Source organism: Triticum aestivum, chromosome 5B (assembly GCF_018294505.1).
Source record: "Triticum aestivum cultivar Chinese Spring chromosome 5B, IWGSC CS RefSeq v2.1, whole genome shotgun sequence".
Taxonomy (NCBI): Eukaryota; Viridiplantae; Streptophyta; class Magnoliopsida; order Poales; family Poaceae; genus Triticum; species Triticum aestivum.
The window spans coordinates 99,612,517-99,632,598 of NC_057807.1; the positions used below are offsets into that span (position 1 = coordinate 99,612,517).

A 20,082-nucleotide genomic window follows, 5' to 3' on the forward strand; every position below is an offset into this window, starting at 1 on the left:
CACAAAGGGGGCATATGATCAAAGGCGCGCGAACTGGGGGGGGTTATCGTGTATTTTCCCGATCTCCTACCACCACCATGGAAGAAACCGCTCTCCTCAGATCCATGGCTTCACTCTTCCTTCCAACAGCCTGCGGCCATCGGCGCACCCTTCTTCCATGGCGCTAGAGATGGATCTAGCCCCGCCCCGCCCCGCCGGATGGAGACGCATACCCGCTCCGCTGGCCGGACGGCAGCAACGTGCGTCCCACAACTACCTACTCCAGATGGGAAACAGTCCGCGCCCAGTGACTCTCAAAGCGGCCGGAGCGCCAACGTTTGCCGACCTCCATTGCCTCTTCTCTTCGTCTCATGGGTGGGTGGGTGAGTCCTTGTCAGGCCCGTTGCGGGTGCAGTTCTATCTTCAGTTAAGCGTAGTGTTCGGTTCAGTAATAGAACGGCGTAGATCGCTCCTCACCTCTCCAACGCTCGTCGCTAGCCGTTAGATATCACTGTATCGTTTCATGCCCGCTACTGTTACTTTTCAGGCTGTTGCCAGCTCTCTACCACCTACTCTGTCCACCTATAAAAGCAGCCGGGTTGTGGCTGTCTTGCCATCGAATCTTCTGTGAAATTGCCGTGAAGGCTAAGCAAACATATAGACAATACATATATCCCAGATCTGGGCGAGTTTTCCCCTTTTCTTCCTCTCAAATCCACTGTCTATGATCTGAGATTATAGCCCGGTCCTAACAAATTGGTATCATGAGCAGGCGTTCCTTGGCGGAAGCGAGTGAAATCGGGGCAAATTTTTCCTTCTAGCAAGATTCCCACCCTAATTCCCTCCCCAATTCTTCCGATCGGCGGAGTTCTCAAGCAGAGGATGTCGGGGCTGTAGTCAGGAGGCGGTGTGTGGTGGCGCTGGCGGCGGTGATTGTTCGGGTACAGATCAGTCGAGCAGGAGTGGTTGATCGGGCACATCGCCTAATCGGTAAAATCCCACGTCCGAGCACCGATCCGTGTACCTTGGAGGCGGGATCGCGGCGGCGGCAGGATCTGAAGTTGAGCAAGGGTTGCTGGACGTCCAGTGGTAAAATTCCTAAGCCCCACTTCAGATCAAGGTGATGGGGCGCGCAAAACCAACTGACGAGACAGATCTCCATGAGTTGTTGTCTCTGCGTGAGGATTTTGGAGTTTTACAGAAAGATCAAGCTCAGATGCAGGCTGATATGGCAAAATTGCACGATGATGTTCACTCTGTCAGTTCCAAACAAGGAGAAATCTCAGTGCAAGTTGGGAATATTGAGCTAGTGGTGTTGGATCTGGGCAAACAACTTTCCACAATTAATGCAGTGTTGCAAACATTGGTGAAGAACCCAGTACAACGAGAAGCAACTGATGTACCTTCCAGCTCCGAACAGAGACCTAAATCACCCACAGTCTTACAAGAACAGTGGCAAAACCAAGCACTCAGAACAGAGCAATTAAAGAAGCAGTTAGAAGCAGAAAAGGAGAAAACAAGGCAACTGGAAGACTTGCAACTCCACAATCTCCCTCCAGTTAGAGTTACCAAGCCAACAGTGCCTCCTGGTTATGAACAGCAGGGCAGAACAGAGCAGGCAAGCCCTTTGGGTAGTCCAGTAAATGCCACACAGCACCCTTATACTCCGGTGTTTCAGCAGTACAACCACCAAAACAAAGATCGATAGTTGTGGCAAGGGTATGCTAGGACATATGAGCAAGACATGCAATGTCAATTCATGAAATCAATAACAAAAGGACCTAAAATGGATTTTCCTAGATTTGAGGGAGAAGATCCAGTGGGGTGGATTAGGCAATGCAACAAGTACTTTCAGATGTCAGGTGCACCAGAAGAATATAAAGTGTCTCTGGCCCAACTATATATTATTGGTGAGGCAGATATATGGCTCAGAAGATCTGGGTTACTGAAGAAGAAAGTGTCATGGAAAGAATTTTGCACTGAGGTTACCAAAAGATTTTCTACACAAGGCTCCTATGACTTAACTGAAAATTTTAATTCAGTTAAGCAATCAAACAGTACTGTGTCTGAGTATACAAAGCTATTTGAAGATCTCATGGCTGATGTCCAGGAAGAAAATTCAGAGCTAGGTGAATCTTGGTTTGTCAGATGTTATGTGAATGGTTTAAGGGAAGGAATAAAGTTCCAAATCAGACCTTTGAGACCCCAGACATTGACTGATGCATATTGGCTAGCCAGAGATGTGGAACCCTGTCATCCACCTGTGGTTGTTCCTGCAAAAAGGACAACTGTTCCTTACAATAACTACTATCAGAAGAGTAATACAAATTACCCTCCCAAAGTGAATGTTGCTCCTGTTACACAACAGCAGTTTCCTATCAGACACACTGAACTTCCAGCTAGTACTGCTCAGAAAATTAGGAAAGTGGGAGAATGCTGGAGATGTGGAGACAAATGGGTACATGGGCATAAATGTAAATTGGTACCTAATGTCCAAGCAATGCAACAAGAACAAGAAGAGCCAGTCACCTATGACATAGAGGAACCACTATTAGAAGAGCAGGCAGAACAAGTGGGTGAAGATGATCAAGCTATGTTTATTTCTGCGTTTGCAATGGGTCAGCAACTTGCAGTTCCAACACCTACAATAATCATCCACATAAATGGTAAAAGGGCAGTTGCACTGTTGGATTCAGGAAGCACCACATCTTTCATAAATCAAGACTTTGCAGTGAAAGCAAATTGCAACCTGTTACCTGTCAAGCCTAGAAGAATTGCAGTTGCTGGGGGAGGCATATTAACATCTAGTGCAGTGGTTCCTAACTGCCAGTTTCAAATCTCAAAAATGACACTTTCACACAATTTTAGAACCCTAGCACTACCCAGTCATGATGCAATATTGGGATATGATTGGTTTTCTGCTGTCAGTCTTGTTTCTTTTGACATTCCTGCAAAACAGTTCAGTTTTACTCATGGAGGAAAGCAAACAGTATCTACAGCAGTATTCACTACTCCTGCTAGTGTGAAAGAAGTTCCTGTTAAAAAAGTGCAGAAATTGTTGGACAAAGGACCTGAAGTTTTCTTGTGCCAAATAAATAATATACTTATGGATGCACCAGAGGATTTCAAAACTCCCCCACAAATACAGAAGTTATTACTGGAGTATGCTGACCTCTTTGAGGAACCTAAATCCCTGCCTCCTCATAGAGCCCTGGACCACACAATTCCTCTAGTGGAGGGTGCTACTCCACCACAAGTTAGACCTTACAGGGTGCCTCAGAACCAGAAAAGAGAAATGGAAGAGCAGATCAAGAAGTTACTGGCTGCACACCTCATCAGACACAGTCAAAGTCCCTTTGCAGCTCCTGTAATTTTGGTGAAAAAGAAAGATGGATCAATGAGACTCTGCACAGATTACAGGAAACTGAATTCACTTACAATTAAAAACAAGTTTCCCATACCTGTTATAGAGGACCTTCCGGATGAACTGCATGGAGCAAAGTATTTCACCAAACTGGATTTGAGATCTGGATATCACCAAATCATAATGTCACCTGAGGATATACACAAGACTGCCTTCAGAACATTCCTGGGACATTTTGAATTTTTGGTAATGCCATTTGGTCTGTCCAATGCTCCTGGCACATTCCAAGAATTAATGAATGCCATCTTTGCACCTTATTTGAGGAAGTTTGTGTTGGTATTCTTTGATGATATTTTAATCTTCAGCAAAACCTTGAAAGAACACTTGGAACATATAAAGCTGGTGCTGGAACTTTTAAAAGAACATCAACTGTTTGCCAAACTGTCCAAGTGTGTTTTTGCAGCTCCACAAGTGGAATATTTGGGACATGTGATTTCTGAAAAGGGGGTGGCCACTGATCCACAAAAGATTTCTGCAATAGCTGACTAGCCAATACCTGAGAATATCTCCAAACTTAGAAGTTTTCTGGGTTTGGCTGGATATTATAGAAGATTTATAAAAGGATATGGTGTTATTTGCAGACCATTGCATGATTTGCTCAAAAAGGGAAATTTCCACTGGTTATCTGAACATACAAAAGCCTTTCAACAACTGAAACAAGCCTTGACATCTGCTCCTGTTTTGGCTTTGCCAGATTTTTCTCAACCATTTATTCTGAAAACTGATGCTTCAGGAAAGGGAATTGGAGCTGTTTTGATGCAGCAGGGCAGGCCAATATCCTACTATAGTGCATTCCTATGCCCTAGAAATGCTGCTGTGTCCACATATGAAAAAGAAGCCCTGGCTATTTTGGAGGCATTAAAAAGATGGAGACATTACCTACTAGGGAAAGAGTTGATCATTAAAACTGACCAACAATCCCTAAAGTTCATAACTAATCAGAAAATAACTGAAGGGGTGCAGCACAAACTAATGATGAAGCTGTTGGAGTTCAACTTAACTATTCAGTACAAAAAGGGCATCCAAAATAGAGTAGCTGATGCATTATCCAGAGTTCTTCCTAAATGCATGGCTATATCTGCAGTCACTCCCACCTGGGCAGAGGATCTCCTGGCAAGTTATCAACAAGATTCTACCAGCTTGCAGTTATTGGAAAAACTCCTCCTTCAAGGGAGTAATACATTACCAGATTACTCTCTTGCAGCTGGAATTATAAGATACAAGGGAAAAATTTATGTGGGCAACTCTCCTGCACTGCAGCAAAAATTACTTGCAGCCTTGCACAGTTCTCCTGTAGGAGGTCATTCAGGGAGGAGAGCAACCTATCAGAGAGTAAAAAGCATTTTCTACTGGCCTGGTCTAAAGGCAGCTGTAGAAGCTTTCATTGCTGCCTGTCCTGTTTGTCAGAGAGCCAAGCATGAGAATTGCTTGCAACCTGGACTGCTAGAACCTCTGCCTATTGCTGATATGGCTTGGCAGCACATCTCTATGGATTTCATTGAGGGACTGCCCAAATCACAAGGGAAGGATGTTATATTGGTACTAGTGGATAGGTTTACAAAATACTCCCACTTCATACCTCTGTCTCATCCTTATTCAGTAAGGAGTGTGGCTCAAGCATTTGTGGATACTATAATCAGATTGCATGGCCCCCCAAAACTCATTATATCTGACAGAGATAGAATTTTCACCAGCCAAGTCTGGAAAGACATTTTCTCTGCATTGAAAGTGGATCTCAGATATAGTACTGCTTATCACCCTCAAACTGATGGCCAGACTGAGCGTGTCAATCAGTGTTTGGAAACTTATCTTAGGTGCATGACTACATCTGCTCCTACCAAATGGTTATCCTGGCTCTCTTTGGCAGAATTCTGGTATAATTCAACTTACCATACTGCCATTAAAGTGTCTCCCTTCCAAGCACTATATGGATTTCTTCCTCCCCTCATATCAGAATTGGCAATACCTGGACCTGAAGATGCAGAAGCACAGGACTTCCTAACTGCCAAACAACAGATATTACAGCAGCTCAAAGATAACCTGGTGTCGGCACAAAATAGAATGAAGAAGTATGCTGATACAAAAAGGATTGAGAGAAGTTTCCAAGTTGGAGACCCAGTTTACTTGAAAATGGCTCCTTACAGATTAGCAGCATTTGGTTTCAGAGGTGCTTTGAAGTTGCAAAACAAATATTATGGTCCCTTCCTAGTCATTCAGAAAGTGGGCAAGGCAGCGTACAAATTGCAGTTACCTAGTGGAGTGCAAATACATCCAGTGTTTCATGTGAGTCAGTTGAAGAAGCACATTGGGGAGAAGTCTATACCGGATCCTAATCTACCACTAGTCAATCAGGATGGAACAGTCAAAGTGGGACTAGAGGAAGTTCTAGAGGTTCGCCAAGTTCCTCGACATAATCTGCCAGTGGTGCAATGGCGTATCAAATGGATCAATCTGTCGACTGAAGATGCAACATGGGAAGACGCCGATTTCATCAAGTATACATTTCCGGAATTCTTCAGCAAAACTACAAGAGCATGGCGTGAAGCAGCAGTAACATCGTGAGGACACGTCGAATCTCAAGGAGGGGGCAATGTCAGGCCCGTTGCGGGTGCAGTTCTATCTTCAGTTAAGTGTAGTGTTCGGTTCAGTAATAGAACGGCGTAGATCGCTCCTCACCTCTCCAACGCTCGTCGCTAGCCGTTAGATATCACTGTACCGTTTCATGCCCGCTACTGTTACTTTTCAGGCTGTTGCCAGCTCTCTACCACCTACTCTGTCCACCTATAAAAGCAGCCGGGTTGTGGCTGTCTTGCCATCGAATCTTCTGTGAAATTGCCGTGAAGGCTAAGCAAACATATAGACAATACATATATCCCAGATCTGGGCGAGTTTTCCCCTTTTCTTCCTCTCAAATCCACTGTCTATGATCTGAGATTATAGCCCGGTCCTGACAGTCCTCTGCTAACTCCACCAAGCTACGCCACCAGCTTCTTCTTTCATCTAATCTAATCCAATCCCCCCTCTAATCTAAGAAAACGAATCCATCCTTACCGCCATGTTTATTCTCTCTTGTCTTGCAGGTTTGTTGGTTGGATCTGTCTCTATTTTATGTTACACTAGTATTACACACGGATATTTCCATCCATCGAGTAAAACGAATATCCCAGCCGCGTCAAGCCCTGTTAGGCCGTCTCCTGTGTGTGTATGTGCAGAGTTTATTTGTTTTGTTTTGTTTTAATCTTCTGTATGTATATCACCGGAGGACAAAGCAAAAGAAAATAAATCCATCTTGAGAAGAAGATTCACCCGAGTACTGTTTTCAGGTTGTTTGTATCTGTGGGAATTTTTCCTACAAGGATTTCAAACTGTTTGGGATCTTTCCCATGCAGTCTATTGTCTTTTAAGAAAAAAATAGATAAAAATCTTAAACCTCTTCTTGCAATTCCTTTATTACTTCTTCTGGTGGTGTATGTAAAACACTCTTTGATGAGTTTTTTCTTTTGCCACACCCTTTAGTACCACTTATTACAGAGATAACAATCCAAAGTACATTTTATTTGCCTAGCTCTGTCGCTAAGCCTTTTCATCTTAGCACTTATACTCACAAACTTTAGTGTCATTGTTAGTCCACTTTTCGCCAGTGCTAAGGTGATATGAGGATACATGCTAAGATTAAAAAACTTAGTGTCCAATGCTATGCTAGATTAATCTTAATCATTTACAGTTATCCATTCTAGTTAAATTGATAGTTTTACAGTCTAGGTCATATGATTCGTGCCAGGGTAAATTGAAAGAGAATATTAATGTAATGTATTCATCTTAGCTTCTATTGTGTCGGTGGTAGAGATGTGGAAGCTCCAGTCGCTAAAGAGATGGAGTAATTTAGCTAGCGTTTGGGTCATACTTTGGGTTGTGATTCTTGTTGCTTTGACTTTTTTTTTTAGCATACGAACATTCAAGTAAGATCGTGTTGCTTTGATTTCACTTTTTTTTATTAATTCAGTGTGTGCTTCTATTAGGATTTTGATGATTTTTTCATCAAGTGAACCAAGCACATAATAGGTTGAGAAAATTGATGTGTGTAATAACCGTTGTGAAGGCATGGTTCTATCAGATTGGTGCATTTTTAAACCATCCCTTTGTTTGTGAGTTTTTTTTTTAACTCTGTGGTCATCTTATGGGGATATGCGCACATAGAGCGAGTGGTTCACATGTGTGTAGGGTCAGCCTTGTCCCCATTTTCATTTTGGTAGCGGTCGATGTCCACTCGTTCTCTCCCTCTCTAGACAGACAGATCCATCCATGGAGATCGTCCACATGTTATTTGTCTGCAGTTTCCTTACTGTATGTGTATGCATGCTTGCTCTTCAGGACCTTGGATTCCTTGCCTGTTGCTCATGACAGGCCGTCTGTTGCTGCATTTGATTTCTTTCTTGTGAAGGTGTCCAGATCCTGATGCATGGGGAACTTGATATGAACCATCAACTCCTGGTAATCGTTCTATTGTCAATTCATCTCTTTTTCCCCCACCCTGTTATGACAGTTCCTCTTCCCCCCCAAAAAAGTACTAGTTGAGATTACAAAATTTATGTTAAACTCTATACTCCCTCCATTCCAAATTAATTGAGGCTAGTTTAGTATACAAAGTCAGTACAAGCTTGTACTAGACCACCGTCAGTTAATACGGATTGGAGGGAGTACTTTTTTTTCATGCTGTTTTGATTTTACCAGATTGTTTACTGATATTCTTGTGTTTCTATTAAAATCTCCCAAACACTTGAGGCTAGAAAATGTATGTTAAAAAGAAATGCTTGAGGAGGGAGTAACTAGATAGCATTTGTGTTGGTTAATGGAAGAGCAGATGCTTGCATGCTAGGAAGAGGGTTTAGGCCGTTCTTTTTCATACGAAAATTATTGGAGTAGGAAGTTTTTTCTTTTGTGCATATGTTTGGTTCAGGATTGAAGAAAAGGAAAACATAATGAAGAAAATTTTCCTTGGTAGAAACTCAAAAATCCATTTGACATGTTTTTGTGATAGCCGAGGTATTTTTGTAGCGTAGTAACATCCTACTTATTCTTGTTCGCGTTGCTTTGATTTGAGTTATACTCCCTCCGTTCCTAAATGTCTTTTTAGAGATTTCAACAAGTGACTACATACGGAGCAAAATGAGTGAATCTACACTCTAAAATATGTCTATATACATCCGTATGTGGAGTCAATTTGAAACCTCTAGAAAGACAAATATTTAGGAATGGAGGGAGTATTAGTAATTTTGTGTTCCTACTCAGTAAAGATTTTAGATTTTTTATATTCCAGTGAACCAAACACACAAATTACCAGAATTTATGTTCATATTCGCGTTTTTTCCCTCTTCTGAATCCTGCAAATCAAATCGTTCCTTTGCTTCTGAGGTTTATTTATTAATTATTGGTTTTCTGCGTTTCCTCCCACGTGATCTTGTGTTCCTTGGTTTGTTCTGCTATGAAACTTACCCTTTGATGTTCAGGCATCTTGGATTTGCCTGTGTTGCATTAGTTGTCTTGTGAAGAAGATGTTCAAGTCCTGATGCAAAGGGAACAACCGTCAACTCATGGTAATCGTTATATTGCTTGTCAAATCCTTTTTTTTTTGCTTTACTTTATAATACTGTGATGAGAGTTTTTTAACGCACAAACCAGTCAGTCGTTTCTTACCTTGCGATCACTACAATATACTACCAGTCACTTAGTTTTTAAGGCATAGCTTTTGTATTGGCAACATTAAAACTAGGCTGAGTGGCGATTACTTGGATTTTCGTCCACAATTTTTGTTTTCCTCAATTAGCCCATGCCACATCCCTTCTACAACTAACATAACACAGTACAAATTATCCAAGCTAGCACTTACAGAGACTAGTTTTATGTAACCAAAGAACCCTTACATGCATGCAACTTACCAGCGTGTTTCAAGGTTCCAGTAATTCTAATAAACTCAGTATCTCTGCGCTTTAAAGGTTTAGATACATGTTCAGAAATTCAGGTAGGCTATTACCACTAGGCACTCTATAGATCATATCTTCCCAGAACACACATCCATCCAATCAATTTCTGCTAAGACACTAACAGATTAAAGTCTTCCACCACATGGACATTTGTTGTCATGACAGAAAAACTGGACAGTTTTCTCTACTAATATTCTTGCTCGTTCAAAGATGTATATGATAGCCACCAGAAGACAAAATTTGCAGTAGCAAAAAATTCACGGAATCATTGTTCAGCAGAACTAATTATTAAAATTGATCGCCTTGTTTTTTGGACCTCCTCCTGAACGTTGATTGCCTTGTTTTCGGACCTCCTCCTGAATGAGCATTGCTTAAACCTGCAAGCACAAAAGATATACTCACTATGAGTAAATCAAAGTATTCAACATAAAAAAAAATAAACCATCATATAAAGCAATAAATGATCATAATAAACGGTTAATTTCCAGTTCTAAGTGCCTGTGCAATTCCACCTTGTTACATCTAAGCTCATTTCAAGTTTGATTTAATTACAGGGATAAAGCAGTCTGATACTGTATTGGCTCCACCAAGCCAGTGGGATCTTGTGTCAGATAAAACAAATGATGCAGGAGGAGCAACCATTGCAGGTGAATTAGCATGATGTCCGCCTTAACCTTTTCTACAATGCATAGAACTAGTGGTTATGTTGCGACCTTTGTGCTTTATCATCCCCCTCACAGTGAACTAATAATAAATTAAATTCTGCCGTGATGGTCGCTAGATGCACGAAGATAATAAGTCCAAATACTGATGATGCCAAATAAGTCCCAAGCAACCATATCTTCTTGAGGTTGTATGTTGACTTATTGTGGTGGCATATTGCAGTTTGTGGTCGGTCTGGGGGACAAAGTTCCCCCCACCGACATTGAGGAAGGAATTAGAGTTGGACAAGGTGTTGCTTTTGTATCTGATTATGCCTTGTGTCAAAATGCTTCTCTCTAATGATTGTGTGTAGCTGTAAAGGTGAACCCCTTTCTGTGCTAATCTAGAATAAAGTTGTTAATAACAACTCCTCCATTCACTAAGATAAGACCGTTTAGCTATTTCTATATCGGTGACTACATATATACTAAAATGAGTGAACATATATACTAAAATGTGTCTAGATACATACGGATCAAGAAAAAGCGAAAATGTATGGAGTATTTTTGAGTGCTAAGCTACATCACTGTTATGCATTAACTGACTGGGTACTACTTCCAAAGAATCATCTAAATGTAATCCTTCAATTGACCTGTGGCTATTACCTACTAGTATGATCTACTCCCTCCGTCCGAAAATGCTTGTCCCTCAAATGGATGTATCTAGCACCAAGTTAGAGCTAGATATATCCATCTAGAGGGACAAGCTTGACAAAGCTTTTTCGGACGGAGGGATTATCGATTAGCACTAGGATTTGGCACAATGTAAATAAGCAACAGTTGATGTAGTTTTCTTGCTGCAAGGAGTTATGCTATGTTTATGCTTTGTGTCCACACTTTCAGTTGACTAATAGATTCTGGGCAGTTTGATTTTTAACAAGACTAGATAAGGATTCAGTTGACTTACAGATTCTGGGCAGCATGGATTTCGAGTCGCTCGACTAGTTGCGACTAGTCGACGACTAGTCTATGAGTCGCAAAAATATGGTCGACTCAGCTTAGTGTCGACTCGTGACTCTTAGTCGCGACTAGTCACAACGCAGGCTCGACTTCTTCCGAGTCACTGCCCCAGAGCAACTCGCATGAGTCGCGACTCGAAAACCATGCTGGGCAGTTTGATTTTTAACAAGACTAGAGAATGATTCAGTTGACTTATAGATTCTGGGCTGTTTGATTTTTACCAAGACTAGATAATGATAATATAAGCTTACAGCATCAATATGCAAAAAGGAGAAGTATTACTTAATGAGCACCTTAAATGCAACACATCACTTTACCCAAGGTAAAGCAATACTGGAGGAAGGATTACACTTTACTTGCTGTTGTGTCTGGTGGTACCTATAGTGCTGGGGCTTATATGATTCCGCGCATTGATTAATATTCTGATTTTGCTATGCCGAGACTCTGCTTTAGTGCCTGATGCCCAGGATTCTTAATTATTTGTGCTCACAGGTTATATTCGATGCACTGCATACCAAGTTAAGCTACCGGCCAGCCATTTAGGACCAAATGAAGCAATTCAAAAGTTGTGCTACATAAATAGGTTCTTTGACTTGTAAGTCAAAAATCAAAAGTTACAAGTTAAGCATAACCAAACACTGGGAATGGCCGCACCAAAGGTAAGAAAAGGTGACATCATCTGAAAGTTAGCATATACATTTTGCTAGATATATCATTTTAACTTTTAGAATAACTACAGTCAGCACTTTTGCAAAACTGATTGGTTTATGAAAAAAACACATGCGAATTTACACTGCACTTATCATTTATGAGCCCATTTCGTGGTGACATGTGTATGTTATTAGCTTTAATTAAGCTTGTTTGTCCATTAATAAAACCTGATGAGTATGGCCATTGTCAGATAAACAGATGATGCAGGAGCAGCTTGTTTGTCCATTAGTAAAACCTGATGAGTATGGCCATTGTCAGATAAACAGATGATGCAGGAGCAACCTTTATCTAGAATGCTTAGAAGTAGTGGTTATGTTGTTACCTTTGCGCTTTATCATCTCCCTCACAGTTACGTAATAATAAATTAAATTCTGTTGTGATGGTCCCTAGGTGCTTGAAAATAACAAGTCCAAATATTGATGATGCCAAATGTTGTGAAAAACAAATCGCAAAGGTATGTCATTATTGTACTATGTTATGCCAATTGTATCTTGTGGAGATGATTCCTTGCAGGAGGATGACATTTAAACAGTCGATGAAGTAAGGAGCACAAAGGTCCAGAGGTGAATTTATGCCCTGGTTATGCAAATCTGCTAGTAAGATTGAAGCAAGCGATGCAACCCGCTGATGTGGAGCAAACTTTGATTAACAAGTGATGGTACAAGCTAATGTATGTATGTTTTGGGCTGCTGATGCACCAGTGTAGCATGTTATAAAATTTCTGCAAGGTTACCTGGATGTTGTGTTTATTGGAATTTTCCTTCCAACTGTTTGTGCAACAAGCGGCGCTCGTCTCTGCAAAACAATTTGTAGATATTGATACCAAAGATGAAAAAAGAATGTGTAGAGAGAATTAATGGTAAAACAAGGGTTCCATGTTGATATTCATAGCAGGACAGGACAGATTATTATTTTTCCAAGTCAAGCTGTAGAGAATGACAGGCATGATTTTGTCCTACCTGTGGATCTGGACGTGAGAATTCCAGTCTCTTGTTAGCACAGATCGGTTGCACGATTCACACTTGATCTTGATATCGGACAGCGATAGGGCTCTCAACTGGGTAACCTCATTTTTGGCGTTGAACAGCTCCTCCTTGAGGGCAGCCTTTTCTGCCTTGCATAGTTTCTTATCCTCTTTTGGAGGTGAAATACATACTACGAGAAAGAAAGAAATCATTTACAAGAGCTCAATCTTGTGAAGGAGCTCTTCCTTTTCCTCTTTGAGCGTCTTCTCAAGATGAGCGATTTCTTCTTTCAGCTCAACCTTTTCCTCTGTGTGCTTGCTCTCAGCGTCAGCCCTACATGCAGTTGCAGTTAGTTAATTCGGTGGGTAGATCGATCACAATAGAAGATTCATCCATGTAATGTAAAGCATGCAGTTGCAGTTAGTTAATTTGGTGGATCGATCGATCACAATACAACATCCATCCATCCATGTAATAATAATGTAAAAAAAGCAGGGGAGGGAGGGAGGGAGGGAGGGAGGGGGTCCAAGACGGACACGTACATACGCTCCAGCTTGCTCTGCAGCTCTGCCTTCTCATCTGCGAACAGTAGCTGGTTTTGCTCCCTGCAAGTGCACCCAATTTCTCAGTCTCGATCGAGAGGACACCAACACAAGAGATGAACCCAATTTCTTTCCCAGTCTCGATCGAGAAGAGATGAACCCAATTTCTTTCTCAGTCTCGATCGAGAAGAGATGAACCCAGTCTCGATCGAGAGGACACCAACACAAAGAGATGAATGGAGGAGAGGAGAGGAGAGGACTCACAGGTGGTCTTCCAGATGCTTGACAATCTCCCGCTGCTTCACCATCATGCTGCATTCTCGGCAGCGCTTGTCCCTCATGTAGGAGATCACGTCCGCGGTGCCCCTCACAAGCTCCGCAGTTCCCGTGGCCACTGCAATGCCCGTGGCCACCGCGGTCAAGGTAATTGAGGGCGACATTGCTTTGGATCTCGGGGAGGGTAGGGATCGACCGGGCGGCGGCGGCGGATGGGGGGCATCCACCGGGCGGCGGCGCAGGGTGGGGGATCTCGGGGAGGAGGGTTTGGGAGAGACGAGACCGGGGAGCTAGCGCTCGGGTGGGCTTGCTTTTGGGCCCATGGACCACTGCTGCCGCTAGAGACTGGAGTGCTCGTCTATTTTTTCTTTTCTTTTCTTTTCTTTAGGACATACATACATACTGTATGTATTTTGCTCATGTAAAACAAATTATGTATATGTGTTCATGTACAAAAAGTAAGCACAAAAAACACAATTCAATAATAAGAAAAACGAAAACCTAAAACAAAAAAGCCCGCATTAGGTGTAGGGTATTTCTTTTACAACCACCCTCTCGGCATTTTTATTCATCCTGTCTAATTGCAAAATGTCAACTAGGTAAATATGGATTACAAAGAGGACATATAGACGAGCTCTCTAAAGAAAGCCTCCTTAGCACATCTATGGCCAGCAACATTCGCTTCCCGATCTGTCCATCACACATCAAATCCCTGGAATTTTGGGAGATAAGGGCATCTCCAACAACAACCTACAAATTTTCTCTTGCATCCATCCGTCGATAGGGGGACCAGTTGTGGACATGGATGCGGGAGACCACCATCCAATAGTGCAGCATACATTTCAAACACTATTTCAACAAACCAGGGGAAGTTCATGCAAACACGACGGATTTTCGTATAAACCGAATGAAATTCATGCAAACCCGCCGGATTTTCATTACATCTCAAACATTTAAAACAAAAAAGGCAGAACAAGCTTAGGGTCTTCCTTGAATATTACCTTGGGGTGCCTTGAGCATCCCCAAGCTTAGGGTCTTGCCGCTCCTTATTCCTTCATCCATCGTGATCTCACCCAAAACTTAAAAACTTTAGCACAACAAACTCAACAGAAACTTCGTGAGATCCATTATTCGTATAATAAACAAATCATAAACTTTAGGTACTGTTGTAAGCTCATTCATAATTATTCCTTGCATAATACCTTATGTATTATAAATTATCCATGACTTATACACCCGATATAATCCATGGCATCATTAAAATAAGCATACTATGCAATAAAAATACACAATATGTCTAAATCAGAACAGTCTGTAATGATCTGAACAGCCTCGACTATAGTTTCGCTACAATGGACACCAACAATAATCTAAAAGCGCTTGAAGTTTCGGGCTTGGCCTGCCGGAATCTTGTGAACATCCGTTAGGACATTTCCCATCTTTGTGTTTTGGATGATGATGACAACTTGATGTCGCTTGAACTACGTTGGTATTTCCCTAAAGAGGAAGGATGATGCAGCACAGGTACGATAGGTATTTTTCTCAGTGATAAGATCAAGGTTATTGAACCAGTAGGAGAACCATGCAACACCACGTAAATAGCTCCTGCACACAAAGAACAAATACTTGCAACCCGAGGGATTGTTAATCCCTCACGGGTAAAAATATAGGTAAAATTGTAGTAGTTTGGATAAAATAAATAATAACAATAAATTGCAGCAAGATATTTTTGGGTTTTTGGATTAATAGATCTGAAAATAAAAACGAATAAAAATAGATCTCGAAGGCAAATATAATAAAGAAGAGACCGGGGGCTGTAGATTTCACTAGTGGCTTCTCTCGAGAAAAATAGCATACGGTGGGTAAACGAATTACTGTTGGGCAATTGATAGAACTTAAAATAATCATGACGATATCCAGGCAATGATCATTATATAGGCATCACGTCCAAGATTAGTATACCGACTTCTGCATGCATCTACTACTATTACTCCACACATCGACCGCTATCCAGCATGCATCTAGTGTATTAAGTTCATGGAGAAACGGAGTAATGCAATAAGAACGATGACATGATGTAGACAAGATCTATTTATGTAGAAATAGACCCCATCTTGTTATCCTTAATAGCAACGATACATACGTGTCGGTTCCCCTTCTGTCACTGGGATCAAGCACCGTAAGAACGAACCCATCACAAATCACCTCTTCCCATGGCAAGAAAAATCGATCTAGTTAGCCTAAGTTTCAAAGATTCGAAGAAGAAATACGAGGCTATAAGCAATCATGCATATAAGAGATCAAAAGATTCAAATAACTTTCATGGATAGAAACATAAATCTGATCATAAACTCAAAGTTCATCCGATCCCAACAAACACACCGCAAAAAGAGTTACATCAAATAGATCTCCAAGAGACCACTGTATTGAGAATCAAAAGAGAGAGAGGAAGTCATCTAGCTAATAACTACGGACCCGTAGGTCTACAATGAACTACTCACGCATCATCAGAAAGGCACCAATGAGGATGATGAACCCCTCCATGATGGTGTCTAGATTGGGTCTGGTGGTTTTGAAACTTGCGGCGGCTGGAATAGATTTTCGTCAACTCCCCCAGGGTTTTTAGAATATTGGGGTATTTATAGAGCAAAGAGGCGGTGCGGGAGGCCCCTGAGGTGGGCACAACCCACCAGGGCACGCCTGGGCCCCAGGGGCGCCCAGGTAGGTTGTGCTCCCCTCGGAGCCCCCTCTGGTACTTCTTTGGCCCAACAGGTGTCTTCTGGTCCAGAAAAAATCTCCAAAAAGTTTCGCTGCGTTTGGACTCCGTTTGGTATTGATTTTTTGCGAAGTAAAAAACAAGCAAAAAACAGCAACTGGCACTGGGCACTATGTCAACAGGTTACTCCCAAAAAATGATATAAAGTTGCTATAAAATGATTGTAAAACATCCCAGAATGATAGTATAACAGCATGGAACAATCAAAAATTATAGATACGTTGGAGACGTATCAGCACCCCCAAGCTTAATTCCTGCTCGTCCTCGAGTAGGTAAATGATAAAAACAGAATTTTTCATGTGGAATGCTGCCTAACATGTTCATCACATATTCTTTTCTTTGTAGCATGGACATTTGGACTTTTATATGATTCAAAGCAATAGTCTATTTTTGACATAAAGATTTCAACACTCAAGCATATCAACAAGCAACCAAGTTTCCAAAAATATCAATACTAAAGCAAGTTATCCCTAGCCCATTATGCTCAATCATTGATCCATTCATGAAACACGCGCATATTAGCTACGCCCAATGCTCAAGTACGATCATAGTGCCCCTTAGTTGATGTTTTATAAGAGAAGATGAAGACTCAAATAAAATTTAAAATTGCATAAAGTAAAAGAAAAGACCATTCGCAGAGGGAAGTAAGGATTTGTAGAGGTGCCAGAGCTCAAAGCGAAAAAGATAGAGATAAAACATTTTGAGTGGCATGTCTTTCCTGTTAACGAAAACGACCGAGTAGTTCCCAAAACAGTAAATAAATTACCGTACCCAGATGCACCATTCTCATTGTTTCCCATAATCATGTTGACAGACTTGGAGTCCTGTCCTGACTTCTTAAACTTGTTTGGGCACTTGTTGGCCCAATGTTCAACCGAACCACAAGTAAAGCAGCCCTCATCCTTCTTGTTCTTCTTGAAGGTCTTCTTACCCTTCTTCTGAAAGTCGGTATTCTGTTGGACATCGTTCTTTCCCTTGGACTTGTGGGAGTTATGGTTCCTCTGATTCACCATGTTGGCGACAGAAGTTCGTTCGACCCCTTTTTCGTGCGAGTCCTTTGCCCTCGAATTCCGCTCAACACTCAGATGGCCAATGACATCCTCCACTAAGAACTCACGCCTCTGATGTTTCAGAGTGGTAGCAAAGTTCCTCTAGGAATTAGGGAGCTTAGCAATTATACATCCCGCGACAAACTTGCCCGGTAAATCGCACTTTAGAAGCTCAAGCTCCTTAACGATGCATATTATCTCATGAGCCTGCTCCAGTACAGGACGGTTTTCGACCATCTTGTAATCGTGGAACTGCTCTATAATATACATTTCGCTCCCAGCATCAGTGGCCCCGAACTTAGATTCGAGCACCTCCCACAAGTCTTTGGCGACACGCACATGTAAATATGCGTCGATCAGCTTATCTCCAATCATGCTAAGAACTACTCCGAGGAACACGACGGTGGCTTCCTTGAACGCCTTCTCCTGTTCAGGAGCAATCGTTCCTGAAGGAACACCGGTGACCCAGAACACGTTCATAGCCGTGAGCCATAAGGTGGTCTTTATCTGCCAACGCTTAAAATATGTACCGATAAACTTATCCGGTTTCAGTGTTGCGGCAAAGCCACCAGCCGAAAAATTCCTACACATATTAGGTTTTTGGATTGTTGAGTAAATAGGCAATTTTTCAACTAATTTAATCCATAGGCAAATCACTAGCATGCCATTAACTGAATTAATGACATAATGATTCTGATCTAAACATGCACGTACTAAGCAAACAGTAGACACATCTACACATACTGCTAATACTGCCAATACGAAAATAAACAGGAGCGAGATAAATGAGTTATACCCTCCGATGGGCCAGGCAGAAACCGCGGCGGCGGTGGCGGCAGCCACAACGTCCTCATCGGCCTTCTTGTCGGTTTCAATTTTCTCGGCGGCCGCACGTTCCGCGTCGGTGGACATGGTGATGATGAGGGCGACGGGACGTAGAAGAAGTGGACGAACAACGAGTAGTCGCGTAGTCGCTTCCCAAAAACCTATTCGCCCCTCTCCCGTACAGGAACCAGAGTGGCGTGGTTTTGGGGACCTGCTCTCCCGTCGACCGTGTACGCGGCTGACGGGATGGAGTCACCGGCGGCAGCAGCAGCAAAGGAGCGACGGTGGGCAGTGCGCGTGAAGCAGATATGATTTGTTCGTGGCGACTAGGGTTAGGAGACACCGCACACTTATATAGGCGTAGCCGCGTGGAGAGACGTGGGCTTGACCCACGTTCGAGTCCATGATAGCCCATGATCCGACGTCTCAGGTCGTGGCTCAGCTGTCAGAAAACTCTCCGTTAGTGACCGACAAAAATAAGCGCGTAGGTGTGAGCTCGGCTCATTCCCGCGGCGCGTCATGGCGAGGCGGGTGGCGGAGGAGGAGGAGTGCGCGAGAGCCTCTTCTATTCTCAAGCTCCAATAGCATGTAGAAGAGAATCCCTTATAAAGAGGTCCAATTACTTCTCCACTAGCGGGGTGGGACTAAACTTCCCACTACACCTAGTGCCATATAACCCACATAGGCCCTTAGAGACTTTTCTGAAATTGTTGGATGGGCCTAAAGCCCACCCCATATTTTAATATGTTCCGGTGGCGCTCCGGCCCCAAACATTTACCTTACAATATACTCCCTCCGTCCCAGAATATAAGAACGTTTTTGACACTAGTAAGAACGTTTTTGACACTACACTAGTGTCAAAAACATTCTTATATTATGGGACGGAGGGAGTATGTATGTGGAGGAGGCCTAACCGAATGCCCTATACAATGGCATACATGCCTTGGCATCAGGTTCCATTTGAGGGGTAAAACCAAGTTTATTCATTGAAGTCCACATGAAGTGGGATACATCTCTGGTCATGAGGCACGCCGAACCAAACGTGGCGCCCCGGACCTCCAGAGAGGGAAAACTTGGCTAAGCTATGTCCTTCATTATTAACAACACGACTCTCAAAAGTAAAATTACAATGAAAAGTAGATGCTCTAAGGTTTATCTCCGCAATGATCGCTCCATACGTCCCATGTGACTTCTCTTGATATCTGATACAACTTGCTGGCAGCCTGAGGCGACAACAAAATTCTGAATGCCCATATCTTCTGCAAGGGATAAAGCCTCCCGACAAGCTACAGCTTCAAGTGTGGCCGGGTCTACCACTCCCTCAAGAACTAGGCATCAGGTGGGATAGAATAGGGACGTGTGCAAGAGCATGGGATACATGCATGCATGTTTAACAAAGGAGACCAACGATAACGCGGTGTTGCAAAAAAAAGATGCTAGGGGAAATATTCAGAGTGGTAAACACAAGAGATAATCCTAGATCAAAACACATTTATTACCATGTGTTGTCATATGCTCTTACAATTATCGGTAAACAGCTAATACAATAGTCTATGATCTAGAACGAACCAGGATAAAAGAGCCACATTGCAACAAAATCGAAATCTGTATATGGGGGCTTGTAGTCTTGAATCTCAGGTTGAACACTTTACCGTTGTCAATAAAATAAATAGCACCCCCTTCAATCTCGTCGCCTGCAAAGACAGACTTACTGCAGTGTTTGCTGAGAAAGAGTGCATGGCCATGTAGCCCAGTTGACATGGGCACCCACGTGTTTGCGCTGACGTCCGCCTCAAAAACCTCCACCTTACGAGTAAAACCACAAAGGTCGCTAGGACGTTCCATCTCACGCCTCACCATAAGCAGCTTCCCACGTGATTCGACCACGTACCG

General features: G+C 42.5%; 1 protein-coding gene and 1 long non-coding RNA gene across 4 annotated transcripts; one reads left to right on the top strand and one right to left on the bottom strand.

Moving 5' to 3' along the window:
- The first annotated feature begins 6,242 nt into the window (after positions 1-6,242).
- LOC123110608 (uncharacterized) lies at positions 6,243-12,449 on the top strand. The gene is made up of 5 exons (XR_006453496.1): positions 6,243-7,894; positions 8,911-8,997; positions 9,939-10,031; positions 11,538-11,704; positions 12,147-12,449. It is a non-coding gene; the product is annotated as an uncharacterized lncRNA (long non-coding RNA).
- On the bottom strand, positions 9,361-13,853 carry LOC123110607 (uncharacterized). 3 transcript variants are annotated; one of them, XR_006453495.1, is made up of 5 exons: positions 13,528-13,853; positions 13,264-13,326; positions 12,716-13,054; positions 11,924-12,551; positions 9,361-9,761 (listed from the first exon to the last, which is right to left on the bottom strand). XR_006453495.1 is itself a non-coding variant. In XM_044531165.1 (4 exons), exons 1-3 carry the CDS (start codon positions 13,701-13,703, stop codon positions 12,934-12,936), a joined length of 360 nt encoding a protein of 119 aa, XP_044387100.1. In that variant the 5' UTR covers positions 13,704-13,843; the 3' UTR covers positions 9,699-12,551; positions 12,716-12,933. The 3 variants fall into 3 exon arrangements, 1 of the variants encoding a protein (XP_044387100.1); XR_006453494.1 differs by having other exon boundaries at positions 12,490-12,551; positions 13,528-13,843; XM_044531165.1 differs by having other exon boundaries at positions 9,699-12,551; positions 13,528-13,843.
- Between the last annotated feature and the right edge of the window lie 6,229 nt (positions 13,854-20,082).